At 44.1% G+C, this 20019-nt stretch overlaps 4 protein-coding genes across 5 annotated transcripts; 3 read left to right on the forward strand and 1 right to left on the reverse strand.

The window, feature by feature from the left end:
* The first annotated feature begins 2623 nt into the window (after positions 1-2623).
* LOC129589698 (uncharacterized) lies at positions 2624-4913 on the forward strand. Its single transcript, XM_055484539.1, has 3 exons — positions 2624-2738; positions 3060-3189; positions 3547-4913. The coding sequence occupies exon 3, from the start codon at positions 3629-3631 to the stop codon at positions 4826-4828; it is 1200 nt and encodes a 399-aa protein (XP_055340514.1). The 5' UTR covers positions 2624-2738; positions 3060-3189; positions 3547-3628; the 3' UTR covers positions 4829-4913.
* A 1019-nt stretch (positions 4914-5932) lies between these two features.
* On the forward strand, positions 5933-9207 carry LOC129589613 (uncharacterized). The gene is made up of 4 exons (XM_055484428.1): positions 5933-6268; positions 6546-6659; positions 7219-7354; positions 7446-9207. Exons 1-4 carry the CDS (start codon positions 6166-6168, stop codon positions 8830-8832), a joined length of 1740 nt encoding a protein of 579 aa, XP_055340403.1. The 5' UTR covers positions 5933-6165; the 3' UTR covers positions 8833-9207.
* Positions 9208-13323: 4116 nt separating this feature from the next.
* LOC129589588 (zinc metalloproteinase nas-4-like) lies at positions 13324-16873 on the forward strand. Of its 2 annotated transcripts, XM_055484393.1 has the most exons (5): positions 13324-13547; positions 13697-13807; positions 14985-15114; positions 15203-15228; positions 15298-16873. In XM_055484393.1, the coding sequence occupies exons 1-5, from the start codon at positions 13418-13420 to the stop codon at positions 15930-15932; spliced, it is 1032 nt and encodes a 343-aa protein (XP_055340368.1). In that variant the 5' UTR covers positions 13324-13417; the 3' UTR covers positions 15933-16873. The 2 variants fall into 2 exon arrangements, with proteins under 2 accessions (XP_055340368.1, XP_055340367.1); XM_055484392.1 differs by having other exon boundaries at positions 15203-16873.
* Positions 16874-18500: 1627 nt separating this feature from the next.
* On the reverse strand, positions 18501-19334 carry LOC129589569 (uncharacterized). Its single transcript, XM_055484369.1, has one exon. The coding sequence runs from the start codon at positions 19332-19334 to the stop codon at positions 18501-18503; it is 834 nt and encodes a 277-aa protein (XP_055340344.1).
* Between the last annotated feature and the right edge of the window lie 685 nt (positions 19335-20019).

The following is a 20019-nucleotide window of genomic DNA, read 5'->3' on the forward strand; positions in this document are numbered from 1 at the left end:
GCCCGTCAATGGGTTAAAGTATGGCGCCCCCCTTCCGCACCCCTCCGCCCCGACCAGTTTCTGGCCGCCACCCCGGCAGATTTTAGCCAAAACGCCGCCCCCCCCCAAAAAAAACCCCAGCGCGGGCCTGCATGTTGGTACTGGAATGGGTTAATCCCAAAAATCGCGAGTACTATGCACAGTTAGACGGAAACCGATGGACTTGTATTAAGCTGTAAACCTGGATACATACATAATTACTTTGCACTCAAGGAAACGAAATGCACATTAAGTGCCCTTCCGTCCCGCAACAAAAGATCGGTTAGAGTAATTGTGGGGTATATGCACCAGCGTTTTGCGTCAAACATGCCCTTTCAAAAAATGCGAACATCAAAAGCGCGAATTATGCCAAACAGTCTACATTTCGAAACTGGCTAAACGAAATTATTGAAAACGGATCGAAACCAGTTTCAAAAAATTCGGGGTGTCCTGGATAAAGTCCGTCTTGATGTAAAGAACGGTGTGCCGTATAAACAACTGGAATTACAGCCTTTCTGATCGAACCATCAAGTTGATAAATCGTAATCGGACGTGTGGGTTATGATTAGACTTCGTAAAGGGATATTAACAACTTAAAAACACTTACATTTTAATTTTTGCGAGAAATTTCCTGGCGCATAGCAAATTGACTATGCGCCAGGAATTTCCCTGGCGCATAGCACTTTCGTTTAAAAAAATGTCCTTATATGGCCTGATTCAGGGGCGGATTATGGTATTTTTTGAGACCGGCAACGGCCATTACTTTTTACCTATCCATCCGATTTTTTTCCGGAATACAGATTCGAAATCTGCTCGCTTTTATCTATATTTTTGTGTAAAGATTTGCCAAAAAGTGCTCCGGATATTTTGCCCGGGGGAAAATTTACGTTTGTGCCTTCGACTATCAATCAGGCCCTGATTGATAGTCTCTCGCCTTTTTAACTGAAACCATCGCAAATCTTTAATTCGCTGCCACTATTTTAATTCGGTAACACTTACAAGTTACACATAAATTACCCATGCGAGGCATGTGTCCTAAAAGCGCGCTTCGGTATAACCCGACTTTGACAACTCTCTAGCAATGGCGTGCGGTCACAAAACTCGACACGCCAACGCTCTTGCAGACATGAATTTGCCACATTTACTTCCGAAATTCTATTGAGCCACAGTAGGATGTGGAAGCAGTATTCTTCCGGAAGGCAGAAGATACAGAGGGTTATTCAGCCAAGTGTGGTCACTTTTTGGAAAATTTCTGCTTAGCCGCTGCAGGCTCATTTTACTTTTTTAAAAATTTTATCAAATAGCCACAACATTCAATCACATTTTGAATTCAACCGAGCCAAGATTTCGTTATCCTGTAGCCCAGGAAAAAATTCAGTTTATCCCCACCATGTTGGCAACAGTTGACCAGTTCAGCTATAGGAAATGGATTCCCTTTACTCAAAATTAATTTAAAATTTGGGTTTTCGCCATAATCGACTGGAAACCTGTCATGGGTTTCGAACAAACCTTTTCAGAAGGAATTACCAGTTTTTTCGATCAGGAAGCAACATCCTTGTTTTTCTCAGCAGTGCTCCCGGAGCACATCTCTGGTTCTGGATGACTTCTTCCTCTCTGCCAGGCTTAATCCGTGGAGCGTCTTTTCGACCAATGAACATTGTAAATTGTGAAGGAAGACCTGCGTTACAACTTTAGTTTGTGGAGGAACGAAAAGGATAGCCATAGCTCCGTGAGTAACAATTCGCACATTGAGCATGGCTCTTGCGAGTGTCTTCCTGTTTTCGCGTTTTTCCAGCCGTCCTACCGCAAGAACGCGCAAGAATATGGAATCGTTTTGCTATAAAAAATATTCGGATCGTCGTTTTTCACAATTAAAACCATCCAGATTTGAAAAGCAGACGATCCTTTTAAGGCCAGATCATCGAAAGCCAAATTTTGCCTGGTCAAAGGTTTAGAGTCGGAGTCTTTAGGTCAGTAGCCAATATTGCGGGCTGTTTAAACCCGATTGTCACAAAAACTTGCAAAAAGCATCAAAACTAATTTGCCATAATAAAACAATTATTAGAATCTGACTCTGCGCAACGGCTGAATTATAGGAATTTTTTTAATGCGCTGACCACACTTGGCTGAATAACCCTCTGTACTTTGGTGGATGGCCGATGATTACAACTGTCGTCATTTCCGGATATAAAAAACTTGCTACCTCCGGTTATTTGCAACCATACGTAGGTGTTGCATCAGGCACTTCATGCGTGTTATTCGACATGCACAATGTCTGTTTTAACACTCTACTTGTTGTCACCAAAAAGGAAGCGATCACAAAAAACCATTTAACCTACCCTGTCAGAAAAAGTGAGAGTACGTTTTTTTTAATTATTTATCATTGCTGTACATATTTTGTATTTTTTGTTTGTACAACACTTAATCAATTCGGTGGTTTTAAATTGTGATGTAAGTTTAAAGCTTTCCCATGGATGACAAACATTACCGGTTCTTCTCCGCCCTAGCCGTTGCCGTATTCCTCAGCCGTATTCCTCAGCGCCAGAATAGAAAGGCTCTCTTGCCTGAAATGTATCTATTACATAAAAATACATCCAATGCATTTTTAGATCTTTTCCACCATCCCGGCATCTATTTAGACGCAAATGCCGAAGCGATCACCGGTCCCGGACTGTGGCCAGACCGCACAGCTGTTCCCTATGACATAAGCAGCGACTTTGGTGAGAACCTAAAATAATGCTCCTTTTTGTGCACTTTTACGAGTGTACTCGTACTTCACGCAAGGTACGAACAAAAGGAGAACACTTTAGCTAAAGACTAAATGAATCGAACGAGCAAAACATATAGTATTCCCCGCAGTACAACGTATATCCCGCTCACCACGTCAGTATGTCCATCTTCCACGATAGCTGGCCGAAATTAACTTGCTTGCATTGAAACAGTAGGGTGAAAGTTGCTAAACTGTGAGACGAAACGCTGCATCTTCATAATTTTTATTACTTGGAAAATGTGCTTCTAATATCTGCTGTCGCTCCCTGCAGACAAATCACAACAAACCTTGATTTTGAAAGCCCTTCGCGTTCTGGAGAAAAAGACGAACTTCTGCATTTCATTTAAAGCCAGAACGGATGAATCGGACTACATACGTTTCCTGCCCAGTTATCTCAGCAAGTGAATTATAAGCCTTACCAACAAATTATTAGAAAACAGCGGCGTGTCCTCCGCTGTCATTTGCATTATGATGTACAGTTCCGAAAAATTTGCGGTTTCCCCTAATTAATCCCATACTAATTTCCATTCCCAGTTCTCAGTCCCAGGTTGTATGAATAAACATGTTCAACGAAAGTCACGGATAGCGTTGTTCAATGAATTCTAAATTTAGAACAGTTTTGCGGCAATATCTGGATGCGCAGCGGAATAAATGAACATAGATTAAAAAGGGTGCCAGTTGTTTAAAACTGATAGCCTAAGCGACAAAGCACCCCGTTCAACCCTTTACAGCTTTTATTTGCATTATTTTTTTCTTAGCTGCGCTGCGGAAGTTGGACATAAAGGTTCGTCCCAGTACATCTACTTAGCGGTACCCGGCTTATTCTCGTCCGCTTCGTGTATGTACATTGGAAATATACAGCACGAAGTTATGCATGCATTGGGTTTTAACCACGAACAAAGGCGCCCTGATCGAGACCAGTATGTGGAATTAAGCAATGGAAACATTGATTCGGATGAATACGAACGAGATTTCGCTATCAATAAAACCATGTACACTTTCGGAACCAAATACGACTACCATTCAATCCTTCACTATCATGCCTTCCAGGCTGCCGAGAATCTAACCCTTCCGAGCATGGTACCTAAGAAAGGACTGATTGTTCGCATGGGCCAAGCAGCGCGCATGAGTCCGACAGATGTCGCCAAAATTTTGATCGCCTACAAATGTCCACTAGCCGTTGTCCCCGGCAACGAACAGACTGCTGCAAGTGACGAGTTCCCGAATTTCTCCCTGGAACCGATGACTGCCGACGAGTGTGGTGCACAGTTTAATCGTTATTGCCGCTCCGACCTGACCACCATAACGAACTGTACAGATCGCAGGGACTATCGTATAACTTGCCGGTCCAATGCTTCCGTATCGGTATTGGAACGGATGGCGCTGGATATGGCAGAGCAACCACTGCGACTGGTTTCGATCGGTGCAGAAGAAGAACTTATCGCCAAGTACTTGTTTACGCCCATCCAACGGCAAGTCCTGAAGCTGCAACTATGGAATTGCACCACAGACCGTGTGACGTCCAGAGTGCAGAAACTCAGTTTTACCAACCTTTTACATTTGGAAATATCTAACTGCTACAATTTAGTCGTCGAAAAGGCAGACTTCACGATTTCTCAGCAGCTGCGAATGATTTTGTTCTTCAATAGTACGATTAATTCTTTACAAGCTGGTGCTTTTACGGACTTGCCCAAATTGCAAATACTTTCTCTGGAGGCATTGTCTTATAGTCAGAAAAATTATATTTTCGAAGAGGGATATCGGAATTACTTGCGAAATCTACACTGCGGCTGTGAATTTTCATGGTATCGGTCATGGTGGCGTGCCAATAAGAAGTTAAGGCTCAAAGTGGAATATGGAGAATTATATTCCTTCGAAGGGCCTTTGTCTGGAACGTATTTCAGCAGTGATGATTTCACGCGGGAAGATCTGTACCATCCGATTAACTGCAGTGCCGATCCATTTCCTCTTAGCACGGAATGGATTAACTATTATTCTCAAGTTGATTATTCGGTTAACGAGCCGTTTTGTAATACCTAATTGTTATTGTTAATGCATTTGTTTACATCAGTCTGCGAATGACCCCACGCATTGCACTGTATAGCCTGCTGTACAAACTTTTGAAAACTGCCTACGCAAATGCGGAATTTGAAAGAAAAAATACAAGCAGACAGTAAAATTGATTTTTCTTGTTTGCTTCGCCAGTTTTTATTTTTGAGAACAGGAGTTACTGAAGTTGTGATTTTCTGCAGCTCTTTTTTCCGGCTAGTGTTGACTCTTGGTCATGTCTACGATATGTCGTATCTACTGCATATTCGCTTCCGAAAGCCCAGTTATTTTTTCTCTCAGGTGCGTCCTTATGCATTGGAAATCTGTTTTTGTTAATGTACCTCTACACCATGCTACCTCCGTTGTCGTAGAACGCGAGCGCTTGAGCGAAAATTTTTACGTAATAGCTTCTAGTGCATCCGAAGCCGTTCGTCTAATATGTAATTAGAAAATTTCAGGGCCATGCATTATTGGAATGTTATACAAGCTACCGCGCCATACACGATAACTAGCAGATCATTTCCACAAAATCTACTACAGAAAACGATTGTCGCAACCGTCACAGTAATACACGAAGTATATGTAGTTGTGTTCAATGTTGTGACAGCGTGGTGGGTAGTTTTATAATTTCACAACTTTTTTTAATTATACAAGTCTGTCTGGTTACCAGCATCGGCGGCTGTTGTCGAAAAATAACTACAGAAGAGCTTGGGGTTATTACGCAAATTCGTGGTGTTTTAATTTACTTCGTACGTTTACGTAGGTAAAGTACTAATTGTAAGACTGCTGATATTATGTGTTTTTCTAACAAAATTATTAGCCGAGTTTGTCGTAAGCTAAGTTGATACGGCAGTATACGGAATTTCCCAAAATCCTCGCAAAAGTTGATTCGTCTTCACATTAATAACTTCTCACCTACGATTGACGCCAGATGCCGGTATATCAAGCCGCTGGCAGACGGGAACAGAAGCATGTATTAAAAACAGCGATTACAACTGTCGTCACATCCCGGATGAAAAAAAACAACAATTAAATACTGCCTACGGTAATTTGCAACAATGTTCTCGGACCTGGTATTATACCTGGCACTACACGTCTTACACTGTCTTCTTAGTTCAAGCAGCGCCATATGGCGCAGATGAAGACTATACTTATCTGTTTGTGGAATACTTGTGGGACAAACGGAACAAACGGAACAAACTGGAACTTTGTGGAACAAACGGTCCTTATCTGTTTGTGGAACACTTCGTAGTGCGTGTATGCAACGAATCGCGTGCGCTTTAGGAATCTTGCAATTGGTAGTGTTTGGGTACTTTTAAATTCTTCCTATGGCTTTATTTCGTCTGATATTTTATGTGCTGGTTGCTGTACTGGTTGTAATCGGTATAGAAGCAGTGTCCGACGAAAGCGGGAATGTGCTGATCACTGAAGGTGCTGTTACTTGACTACTAAATTTTGACTCTTGCTTCAGTATTTCACAAAATCGGCTCGTTGTGGAAATTTAATGATGCACGTACAGATAAATATACCGACATTTGGTGTCACTTGCTGACAACCCAATTACCGCATCTATTCTTAGTATTCTATATACGAGTATGTACCTGTTTATACATACCATCAATAGATAAACTCATAAATTGACAAACAATTCTAGATATTAATATACCTGCCAAATACGTGTAACGCTAACGAGGAGTTTGGGTTGTAGACATTTTCCATTTGCCCCTCAACCTTTCGGATGCTGGCAATAAATGGACGAACAATGACTATAGACTCTGGCCAAACCGTACAGCAATTCCTTACTACTTAAGCAGTTTCTTTGGTAAGCACTATTAAAGTACGGTACTATTACCATATTGGCGGCATTTTTGCTTTTTGTTGAACGAATCAAAATAATCACACTCACAATGGACAGGAACTTTGCGAAAAAAGGTCCGAGTGCGAACAAGGCGTCCGTCGTAAATTTCGTCCAGCCAATATCTTGCTGTTTTGTGTCGGTTAAATTTATCGAAATGTGCGTCCTAGCTAAGAAAACTGATTTGCCATTTCGGACATAGAGTAACCTCAGCAAGAAACGAAAGGACGATGTTAATGGCCTATGGAAAACTTGCAGACGGATTTTATTAGATTTGGGCAGTCAGACAAGGCCGTACGTTCGAAACCACCTGTGAACGTCTTAGCCAACCGTTACTGACAAGAACACTCAATTAAGCGCTGAATAGATCAGCAACCACGTTTGTTTTTACGTCTTATAATTTAACAAGTATTATTGTACTGATTCAGCAGAATACCTTAATTCAGGGAGTAGCCGTTTTAGTTGACCAGCAGAACTTGACTTACAATGTATTCTGCAAACTTTACCCCTTCATTTTACGATGTAGATAGATCGGAAAAGCAAATAATTTTAAAGGCTTTTCGTCAGATGGAGAAAAAAACGAAGGGATGTGTAATGTTTAAAGACAGAACGGACGAGCCCGATTATCTATACTTCCAACCCACCGAGTCATTGTTCTCCAGGTATTCTGCGAAAATTAAAGATATAATTATTCAGCTATATAACGGTGAACAGACTTGAATAATTTTCATGCTTCTGATGTGGTCTTTCCAGTTGCGTTGCGTCAGTGGGAAGACAAGGGGGCGCGCAAAATATTTCTCTGCGGACGACGCTGTGTTTTAGCATCGGTATACTCCAGATGGTGATCATGCGTGCTCTTGGTTTTGGCTTCGAGCAGAAACGCCCCGACCGGGAACAATATGTCGAAGTGCACAAAGAGAGCATCTTAAGCCTGTTGTACGATGATCATTACGGAATTAACCCTTCGATGTACACAAGTGGAACCAAGTACGACTATCACTCTATTCTGCACTACGGAGCATTCCATGCCGCCCTATCCAATGAGCATCCGGCAATGATACCCAAAAAAGGCCTTATAACGCGTATGGGACAGCGAGCACGCCTGAGCCCTATAGATGTGGCAAAGATTATGGTGGCCTATAGATGTCCCCTAGAAATATTCCCCGCAAAAAAAGAAGCCGCAGTCCATGATGCAGATTTTCCAAACTTCTCGATGGATGCAATGCAACAGGACGAGTGCGCGGCACAGTTCAATCGCTACTGTCATTCTGACTTAACGACAGTAACAAATTGCACCAGTCGCAAGGATTTCCGAATTGTGTGCGTGTCAAGCGCATCAGTTCGAGTGCTTGAACGAATGGCGATGGATATGGCGGAGGAGCCGCTGCGACCGGTTTCGATCAATGTGGAAGAAACGCTTATCGCTAAGTACTTATTTAAGCCATTGCAACGCCAAGTCGTCAAACTGCGAGTGCGAAACGGCACCACGAACCGCGTGACCTCCAGATTAAATGACCTTATGCTCCCGAATCTACTGCACTTTGAGCTATACCACTGTCACCATTTGGTTATCGAAAAGGCTGACTTTATAATGTCTAAACGGTTGCGAATAATTCTTTTACGTAACAGTACCATCGACACTATGCATTTGGGTTCCTTAACGGATTTGCCAGACCTCCAAGTGCTTTCGTTGGAAGCAATACCGGAAGGGCAACAGCATAATAATTTTGAGCAACCCTTTCGAGATTTCCTGCGACGCCTTCACTGCGATTGCGGATATGCATGGTATCGATCCTGGTGGCGTGCCAATAAACAGATGCGGCTACGCGTCGATGTTGGGGAAATTTACTCCTTTGAAGGAATTTATTCGACTGTCGGCCTGTTTCCCAACACCGCTTTCGAGAGCGAAAGCTTTGGAAAGCAAGACCTTTATCATCCGATAGACTGCTCGGCAGAGCCTTTTCCTCTGGGTTCTGGGTGGATCAACTACTACAGTCAGGTTGAATACTCCATCAACGAGCCTGACTGTTCAGAGCTAATCGTTCGCGGCTATAATTATTCCACCAACAAGAGTGTGCATAAGAGAGTTACCGGGCTTCCTCTGAACCACACCGCAGCACCAGATAACCAACCCGGATAGCGCAACTTTGATGGTTTGTAAAAAGTCATTGTAACCAGCCTTTGGATAATTTCTGATACTGATTTCATTTCCACTTCGCGTAGTTGGCATGGCATAGTTTGCCGATATTACCTGGACTATCAGCGGCTTCGAACGTGTCGAAGAACAAACGCCACTATTGTGGCGGTAAATACGTATATACCGTGGTAGCGGAGCTGCATCTGTAAATCAGTTCAAAAGTAGTTTGATAGAGTACAAATGAAGCACTGGGTAAACCTTACTCAAATAATATTATTTCCTATGAACTATCTGTACATATTACAAATATGTCCTCTGTCAATAAGACTGGCCGAGTTTTATGCAACATGACCAAGGTTACGCAGAACGACCTACTCGTAGCGGATAAGAAAGTGTGTCATAAAGTATGAATTTCTATCCTTTTCGTTCATGACATCACTCCCTGATAGCACGATGTTCGATGTTCGACCAGACTTGACACCTATGGCACACTTCGAACAGGACATTTTTTTACGGCCATCCTTAGACGATGTAGTGCACCTTTCCGTTGTAGCCTATGTATTCGCAAAGGATGTTTATACAATGGCAAAATTTTTCCTCCATGCCCGTAGTTACCTGCATTTTCATTATTTTGTGTGGTGGCCTGTAGTAACTCATAGTCTCGGTAGTTTGCGTAGTCTTCGGTAGTCCCGGTAGTCTGTGTAGTATTCGGTAGTCGCGGTAGTTTGTGTAGTTTTCGGTAGTCGCGGTAGTTTGCGTAGTTTTCGGTAGTCACCAGTAGTCTTGGAAGCCTGTGCAGTTTCCTGTAATAACCCTAGTTCGTCTAGCCAGCGTAGTCGCCTGTAGTTTTGTAGTTTCTGTGGCTCCCAGTAGTGTCGGTAGTCTTTGTAGTATACGTAGGCGCAAAACTACCGAGACTACAGCAAACTACGCAAACTACCGAGACCACAGCAAACTACGGGAACTACGCAAACTACCGAGACTACAGCAAACTACGAAAACTACCGACACTACAGCAAACTACCGGGACTACAGGAAACTACAGAAAACTACGTAAACTACCGGGACTACAGGAAACTACAGCAGACTACGTAAACTACCGAGACTACAGCAAATTACGCAAACTACCAAGACTACAGCAAATTACGCAAACTACCGAGACTACAAAAAACTACAGGTTACTACCCAGACTAAGAGTGACTACTAAGATTTTCGGAAGTCGACAAACAGAATATGAAGTGTATAGGTTAGTACGGTGGCTACTGGACTACGACCTGGAAGTGCGGTCATAAAAAATTGTTGTGTTCGAAGTGTGCCATATCTAAGACTTAAAGTCCCCTTGGGGTTGTCTGCTCTTGTGCCGTAATAATAATAATAATAATAACATAGTTAACGGACAAACAGCGATAACCGGTGACGTCGGCGTTCCCTGACCCAGGAATCAATCATCACCATTTACCCGGCCTTTATAAAGATGTGAAACGTATGGAATCAACAGTGCAATATTCATTTATTTTACTATTTGTTTACTGTACTGAGTTTATACTTCCTAGAGTAGCTACACAATGGCATGCGCTTTGCAGATTTTATTACTGTTACTGTGCCAGAGAATTTTAGTGGTGGAATGCCACTTGCGTACTCCCGATTCGGAGTTACAACAGCGCAGCTACAGACAAGTTAGAAATTTGTAACCGTAGTATGTAATCATTGTTGTGAACACGAAGGAAACCAATTAAATAATACTCACAGTTAGAAGCTTATTGGACGTGGCAGTGTACGTGGGAACCGGGTATGACCTTTTATATGGCAGCCCCGATGGTCCCAGCCTGACGACAGGGGGAATGGATCCCGGGCTGAAAGTGGCCAAGACCGTGTTGCACCAGACGACACAGCCAGGCGGCTGTATTGTCGAAGCCAACTGCGTCCAGTTTGATACGTCCTTCACGGACGAGTCGTACTCCAGCGACGTCGATATGCGTTCTTATCAAACTTCTCATGATTCGTCATGGAATATTGAAGGCGAGATTCGTGCGTGGATTTTCAAGGCAAGAGGGAGCGCCAGCAAAGCGGCCAATGAATTACGCGATGAATTCCGCAAGAAAAGAAACAATTATACTCAACGCGCGCAATCTGACGAATTACGGAGAAATTGCCTATCGCTATCACGAAGAACGCCGGTTATCTAATAATTTTATGGCGGCTGTGTGCCAGTTACCGAACCGTTATGAGCCGGGGAAATACATGACATTCATCAAAGAGTGGGGCACCCATGTGGTTACCAGCGCGAAAATGGGAATACGCAGTATCTTCAGAAAAATTATGAGAAAATCGGAAGTCGCGAAAACCATCATGAGCAGTTCGTCGTAAGTCACGGTGATTTTTCTGTTCCACCATATTTTTGCCAAATGCATACGCTTGCAGTTACACTACGGCTGTGTGAATTTGCGTGCAACAAAGCGTTATCATCAAAACTATTAGTTGTGCACCAGTCCTTATGTCGGACAGTCTGTAAGGTACCGGCACTAAACATAAGATAGCTGAGTTTGTGTTCACAGCAGACAAAGTACAAAAGCTAAGAATAATAAAAAATATACAATAAAAAATATAGACATTTTATAAAAAGTGTATTTCACTGAGTTTGAAGGTGTATTTCATTTTTTGGTAGTTCCGCTTACGGAGGTTCAGCTGGTGCCAGTTTTCTCGGCTTTGGCGCATCCGTTGGAATGTCCACGAGCTTTAGTTCTCGGGAGATCAGCATGATGATGGCCGCCTCCACCAACTCTTACTCCAGCCATTTAGTAATCGGCTCCGTCGATCGACCCGCACCGATCACGTTTTCCCTCCGCGGCCTCGACTATTTTCTTGGTACAGATTACCTCACCCGATCCGCCCAGTTTGTCCCTAGTTGCCGTCTTCTGGACGAAAATCACAATCAATCCATACGCGTCAGCGAAGCTATGGCACAAGCCATCGATGCCTATCCAAAATTATCCGAAATCAATCCTGACGAACTCGAGGAAGCCAACCACACAATGCAGCCCAACTGGCCTGAAGGACAATATTCGCTGTTGGTACAAAACAACTTACACTGTCCCGAAGGATGGGCTAGCGGCACTCGGAATATGACGCTACAGATTTCCGCACACCATGGTCCGCAACGAGCGCCGGCTGGATTGATCGAAACGCCGTACAGTGCAATAACCGCGCCCACAGGATACGGACCGAGCATCTGGAGCGCCGGGTTTTGTACAAAACGCACGGAGCGCGAGATCAACGGAGGAATGGCGTACTGGCAGCGCGGCTCGTACTGTGTATTCCGGAAAGGTGGAACATGCCCGAGTAGTTTCCCAGGTGTCGGCCAAATGACCATATCGTACTCGGTGACTGTTGGCGGAAACATTCCGCATTACACGCATAAATCTCGGGGAAGCATTCCTGACGGGACAAACAATGTTCATTCCACATCACTGCAGTACTGTTGCCGTGATGATGGGCCGGTGAACCGAGCCATGTTTTTGTCCACATCGTCGCCGTTTATATTGCTTCCGGTTGGCAAAGATTGTCAACGGGTGTTGGGCATGACCGCCAAACTGAAGGACATCACAACCGTAACGGGACATAAGGTTTCCATTGCCGGGATAAATGAGCGGGTGGTGCCTACAGTGCTGACATTTACAACCAGCTCGCAACCGGCTGCTTATTCGGAGCAGAACAATATCCTGAATTCAGATCTGCACACAAATAAACATTTCGCAATCTTTTGCGAAAGCTGCTGCAATCAAAAGCTGCTGACAACTGTACAAAAAAATTTCATGTTTTGCCTTGTCTGATTTGCCTGACCCGCTTTTAAAGCAAGCGGAAACAAGATGACAAGATGATATGTTTAAAGCAAACGGAAACAAGATGATATTATGCTTCAGTTAATGGAGCGACTTCCGCTTTTCAGTACTGTTAAGTACTTTATGTTTACATATTTCCGTTACTGCATGATATATTACTGCATCATACATGCAAAGAAGCGCTGACCATAAGAGCAGTTTTGTAAAACGTTGATTTCAGAAAGCATGGTCGCATTGGGATCTTAAAATACATATACACCACCACAATGCGAACTGCAAATCACTGCAACAAAAATACTGCGCGCATTGCTTTTTCTCAGAGTCTTTCTTGACAGCAAATAAAAAATTTCAGTTTTGCAGCAAAGGCAGAATAGCAAGTATTTACTAAGAGTAAAGTTAATAAGTACTTGTAGCGAAGGTCAAACAGTTGAAAAACGAAGTAGGTAGCATGATTACTAATCATGAGATGAATAACTGCCAGCGTGTTTTGAATGAATGCCAGCGACGACAACAGCTAATGTCGTCACCACTTCCAAGACACCAAAAATTACTGGTTTAACCCGGGGGTGTTTGCAACATATCGTGCGCATTGCATCCGGTACTCCCCTATATGAACTGTAAAAACTGCGTATGTCTTTATGTAGTCGGCATAGCAATCACATACATTGTGGGGATCAGTGCCTGCATATTTTGATTTATCTGTGATTGCACTTGGATGACAACAACCAAATCTTTTCTGCTTAGGAAATATGATACTTTCTAGAAGCTTAACCACGAAAAAGAAATCTGAAATTCTTCTATTCGCGGCAGTTGCTGGTGTCTGCACGCAAATCGCAATAGCAGTGTCGGATGAAAATGGAGACATTTCGATTACACCAGGTAATCTTGATTGCTCAATTATGCTCAATTTTTTAGAGTTTTACCGAATACCTTAGCCAAGTTTAAAAGTAGTATCTGAACTTTGTGAGGTAACGTTTTCGCCGATCACATGTGAAAAAGAAAGTCTGTCAGATAACTTTTGTTTGCAGATCTATTTGAAGCGCCTGTCAACAGCTCCAGCAAACGCGACACTTCCGAGACCGGCCCACGGCTGTGGCCATCTCGCACAGCAATTCCTTATTACATCAGTAGCGATTTCGGTAAGCACAGGAATGCATTCACGGTCAGTGCTGCTGAAAGTATCGTATGTTGATTTAACTAATTTTATTGCTTATTCGTGCAAGGACATAATAATTATCACTTTCTCTTGTGGTAGTATTTCGTTGCGATTCTGCGAATCCCATAATTTGTGCTAGTGTTTACAGTAAAGTAAAAAACCCTTTTGGCTTTGAAGCTGTACTGTACTCGTAGTACATTTTGCTTTTCGACAATCAATTTAGTCCGTGCAGTGGTGGCTCCTTTCTTAAAAAATATCTTTTATGTCTTAAATTGTAATTCCGATTTAAGATGTGCGCTGCAGTATGAAGCTATCGACTACAAATCATATTGTACCAGACGTGTGTGGACTAATGCAGGTAGGAGTAGGTGGTATGAAATATCCAGTGGAATGACCGTAATGTACTCGCCCCAGTAATCGACAGTAGTACAGTATAGAGTACTTAGTTAGTAACTTACACTATTACACACGTTAAGGCCATGGCTAGTTCGGCTTATTGTTAATTCAGATGAAGAACGCCAATTTTATTACTATTTTGAAATCGCATCTCGTTCTCGATACATCTGTTTGTCCAGTTTAAATTGAGAAAAATTCCCAAATTAAAATTGGCGAGAACGACTTTAAACAAGTTTAAAGTTTCAATCGAAAACATCACGCTAAAAAATTAACTATCTGTAGTCTGCAGAGAAAAAATCTGTATAGCCGCTTCTTTTTGCAGAATGGCATCTTAGGATTAAAGCCGAACCAGCGATGGCCTTAACAGCTGGCGCAGTTACAGTAGAGATAGCGGTAATACTGGGCATATCTACAGCACAGTACATCAGTTTCCCAGGAGTCATGCCCATCATCATATACATGTACAGATATCAGAAGATTACATATATGCATTTGTACATTAGCTCTCAATGTGCAACGTCTTCGAGATATTTGTCCCTTTTCAGCTTTTACAAGTTCATGCGAATAGCTACAGTCGATTTGTTTACACACCCTGTTAATATTCTGGAATTGCGCCGTTTCGGGTATATGTATTAAAGCGAAAATATGTACTTTAGCACAAAATCGTGCAGTCATATTCAAGCCTGTTAATTATTAAGTACTTTACACTGTGTATTACCCGGTTGGTCCTTGTAATTATTTTACAGTATTATTTTGTGTTGTAGAAAAATCGCAACGGGAAGTGATACTGAAAGCTCTCCTGAAGATTGAAAGGATGACAAAAGGATGTATAGCTTTCAAAGTTAGACAGTACGAGTTCGATTATATTTACTTCATTCCAAGCTATTCCGGCAGGTACCCTCGTCGCTCAACGTCAGCTTGTGTTTTCGATGACGTTATGCGTCAATCCACAATACACTAAAAATATCTTCCCTCATTTCAGATGTTCATCAGATGTTGGGCGCACAGGTGGGTATCAGTACATTTACCTGGCGGTAGCAACCATCGACTACCCATATCTGTGTTTGGACACAGCAGCAATTCAGACCCGCGTTTTGCATGCTTTGGGTTTCGATCATGAGCAGAAACGTGCCGACCGAGACCAGTTTGTCGATGTGCGAAGCGACAACATCAAATCCGGTTTCGCTCACGAGTACCAAATCAACGCTTCTGTTCACACATTGGGAACCAAGTATGACTATCATTCCATCACACATTACGGTCCATTCAGCGGGGCAATTGTGGATTCCAGTCCGGTTATGGTATCAAAAAAGGGGCTGATTGTGCGCATGGGACAGCGGCAACGTCTGAGTCCGACCGATGTTGCTAAGATCATGTTGGCCTACAACTGTCCAGTAAATACCGGGCCTGGGCATAAAAGCTCGAATACAACGGAAGAGTTTCCGCGTTTCCCTCTGGAAATAATGACCGAGGATGAGTGCGCCGCACAATTCAATCGATACTGCAAATCTGACGTCAGTACAACTGTCAACTGCACCTATCGGAACGACTTCCGTATCGTCTGCCAGTCAAACTCATCGGTTGCTGTGCTGCAGCGCATGACGGTGGATATGGCCGAAGCGCCGTTGCGAATTGTGTCCATTGATGTGGAAGAGCAACTCATCGCCAAGTACCCTTTTCTGCCCGTGCAACAGCAAGTCTTAAAGCTATAGTTACGCAACTGCACTACCAACCGCGTGACTAACAGACTGAACTCTCTGGGCTTTAAATTTCTTCTGCACTTCGAGCTTTATCACTGCTACAACTTAGTCATCGCAAAGGCTGACTTCACGACTTCTCAGCATCTCCGCATTGTCGTCTTCTGCAACACCACTGTTGCGTCCATGCAACCAAATACTTTTGCTGATTTGCCGAATCTCTCCATTCTCTCGCTAGAAGCACTGTCGGAGAGCCAAAGATATGATAAGTTCGAGCAACCTTTTCGGACATTTCTACGCAGTTTACACTGCGACTGCCAATTCGCCTGGTATCGTTCATGGTGGCGCAGTAGCAAGCAGCTGAGGCTTAAAGTTGACTTAGGAGAGCTGTATTCGTTCGATGCGTTTTATTTGAACCAGCAGTTCAACAGCGATGCGTTTGTAAAAGAGCAACTGTATCATCCTGTGGACTGTCAGGCTGATCCCTTTCCGCTCGGCACTGAATGGATTAACTACTACACGCAAGCGGACTATTCGGTTAACCAGCCCAATTGTAGCGGATATAGTTCCAACATCTCCTGGCCCACCGGAGAAATGTTCAAATTAGCATGACCGTTTCAGAGTTCAACAAGCTGAAAGACCGAAAAAGATGTTAGCAGGAAATTTTGAAATTTCTTTTATAGAATAATACTGTCTTCACAAATTTAATAATTCAAAAAACCTCTTCATTGTTAATTGTCTGTTACGAAATTAAATACTGCAACCCATATTTTCATACTGATCCATGTAAAGGGTGCTAACCGCACTTTATTCTGGATGTCCGAATAGCCGAATGCCCGACACTTTAGCCGTTTGAAGAGGCTTTTAAGAAAATGCCATGCATGTGCGCTAAAAGATGTTCTGTGGACAAGATCATACAGCAAGCGACTGATTTTATGATAGTTGAAATAAATTTATCCGCCAACGGGGAGGTATTTTCAAATTTCGATATGAAATTATCGAATTCATGGGGCGAGAATCCCGCGTAAAATTGGTCACACCAGTGCTAGAGCTGCATGTATACGCAGAAATGTTCCATTAGATCCGGGTAAGAGTTTGTCCATACTCCTAGGATTCACCAAGTTGCGTCACTTCCTATCTAACCTCAAGCACTGGCAGCACCATAATCGTCATTTATCATTTTTTGTAAGCCACATTGCATCAGTTATTGCTGCCGGCTTACACTTTTAGTTTTAGGAATGATCGCATGTGACAGATTAGTTTTCCTAAAGAGTTGTTAATGAATGGTGTTAGGAGAAAAAACTATGAGAGTTTAACCCGTTTAAGGTAACTAAGGCATTGTTTCCCTGTACCACAGTGCCAGCCCTTGTATTCGAAACCCAAAAAGTCGTTGCGTCCTCAAGTGATACCAATCGAACGTATGGAACTCGCCTTCTTACCCTAAATTGGTTGATCTATACAAAATATGGCTGGAAAGAGATGACCGAATTTATGGGAGAAGATAAAGATAGGAAAACTGTCTCTGGAGGGTTCTTTAAATTAAATGCATAAAATTGCATGAGCATGAACAAGAAATACTGGCAACGTTATTAGGCTTATTTGTAAACCGCTGTCTGTTTGCATCAGTTGTAATTGCCGGGTTGTTCGACTGTTTTGAAGATTAGTCAGCTAGTTTTCAGTGTACGGCAGACTATCATTAACGACAACGATCGAGAAACGCCGACAGGGTGTTGGGGCAACTGGCCAGCCTCAGCCCGGCAGCGGAGTCTCGTGGAAACGTCAGAACATGCACGGCCACCGGAAGGAGCGTTTTTGCGAGCGACTGTGCGATGCTAACACCTGATGCGTGGCCAGGTGTGCTCCCTGATTCGTGGCCAGGGAGTTGAATCCTGATTCATGGCCAGGATGATGCGTATGCGGCTACTTCCGGTGCGGTTCAGTGCGTACCATTGTGCGAGAGAGCTGCGCGAGTGAGGACAGACCTTTAATCAAATTACTCAGAAAGAGGACGTAGTTTATGTCCGAAATTAAGCACATTAACATTAGCCGAAGCAAAAAAAGGGGTGGGAAGGCGGGTGATCTTAAATTCGTAAAGGTCACATGCAACGCTAGTCGCAATACAATTTCCACTTGTATAATTCGCTGCGCATCACGAAACTAAAATGACAAGGTAACATCAAGAAATTCAATGCAAACTAAAAATCGGGCCAACTCTATCCGGATCCGTGGCAAGCGGGCTGGTGGTACGAGATAGGAGCAGGCAGGTAGTACGCTGGCGAGCATAATGAATTCGGCGAAGTCCGATGAGGATATGATTGTCCAGCAGGTCAAATTGAAGGATGCTGATTTCCACTATTCATCGCTGTTCTAAATAAACGAGAAATTATGTCTGGCCGGCGTTTCTCTCACCGCGTTAAACCAAGTTAGCGTGACCACGCTAACTTCCATTAACGACAACGATCGAGAAACGCCGACAGGGTGTTGGGGCAACTGGCCAGCCTCAGCCCGGCAGCGGAGTCTCGTGGAAACGTCAGAACATGCACGGCCACCGGAAGGAGCGTTTTTGCGAGCGACTGTGCGATGCTAACACCTGATGCGTGGCCAGGTGTGCTCCCTGATTCGTGGCCAGGGAGTTGAATCCTGATTCATGGCCAGGATGATGCGTATGCGGCTACTTCCGGTGCGGTTCTGTGCGTACCATTGTGCGAGAGAGCTGCGCGAGTGAGGAGGTGCCCCAAACAGAAAGGTACGCGTTGGACAGGGACGGATGTAGCGCAGAAACGAGGACGATTTCCATCGTCCCCGTGCGCATATCGCTTCGGCCGAAGCGCCACTGGCGGCGGCTGATGTTGCGCCACCGATGCGGAAACAATGCGAGGAATAGCGATCTCGGTCTTCTTCCGGTGGAAGAGATATTTTGAGCGCATTGGACAGGTCATTTCTGGTCAAGTAACGGCCGCTGTCGTGGACAAAGAACGGCAGATTCGGTGGTCGCTGAAGCTGGCGACGCTTTGTGTAGGCAAGGCAAGCTGCGAAGGTTGCCGGCGCCTCACTCGGCGTGAGCGATAGCTTAATGCCCTTTCGGCGCTGATCGGTCTTTGACTGCTTCAGCGTTATCTCCAGCGTGTATGTGCTCCAATGGACATCTTGCAATAAAAGAGTCGTGGCAGGGTCGAAAGAGGTGGGAGATGGTGACGTCAGCTCTGAAACACGCAGGAGAAAATGATGAGATATTGTGAAAGCGGCCCAAAACATTTGTTGGTCGTGAAGGTTGGGCGTGGCTAAATGCAACCGCTTCGGTAAGCGGCTCAGCAGTGCGGCGGTTACAGGTAGTCGTTGATCTGGCTGCGGAACGTTTAAGCGTCGAGCGCCCTCAAGGATATGCTTCAGTCTAGGATTAAAGGTGGGATCCGGCATTGCTTGCGACAGATGACGTCTTGCTATAGCTGCTAAGTAGACACTGATGGTCGATGCTGATGACTTCTGGTTGAATAGGTGGGCGACGTACTCTTCTACGATTTGCTGGCTGGCTGGCCACGGGTTAGCTTTTACGACTCTGCAAAACTGTTCAAAGCTTCGCTCTCCGTTGGCGTATGCTCTTCGGGTAGCAGGAGCCACTCCGGCGGCGAAGAGGTCGTCTGGGCGGACCATACAATCGGGGGTTCTTTTCCGATCAGGAACGGCTGCAGCCGTGAGAGCAGGTCCGGTGGTTCGATCCCAACACTGCTTGCCGAGGGGAGGAGTTGTTGGAAACGTTGCGTCTGAAAACGGGACAATGCGTCAGCGATGCTATTGTCGGTTCCTGCAATGTGCACTATTTTCACGACAAAATTGCTCTGTGCGGTGACAAAATGCATTCGGCGAATCATTTCCATTATGCCTGGGTTCCGACAACAACCGGCTGACCACGACTGAACTGTGCCGGTATTGTCACTATGAAACATTACTCTTTTACATCGAAGCTTACCACCCCATACGACGCACGCTACATATATTGGGTACATTTCCAGGAATGTGATGGGTGGCTTTAACTGGACTAACCACTCTGGCCACGTTCCCTGAAACCATTCGTTACCAAACACCCCGCCGTAACCGATCAAGC

The sequence above is a fragment of the Paramacrobiotus metropolitanus genome, unplaced genomic scaffold (assembly GCF_019649055.1).
Source record: "Paramacrobiotus metropolitanus isolate TYO unplaced genomic scaffold, Prichtersi_v1.0 Parri_scaffold0000036, whole genome shotgun sequence".
Lineage (NCBI taxonomy): Eukaryota > Metazoa > Tardigrada > Eutardigrada > Parachela > Macrobiotidae > Paramacrobiotus > Paramacrobiotus metropolitanus.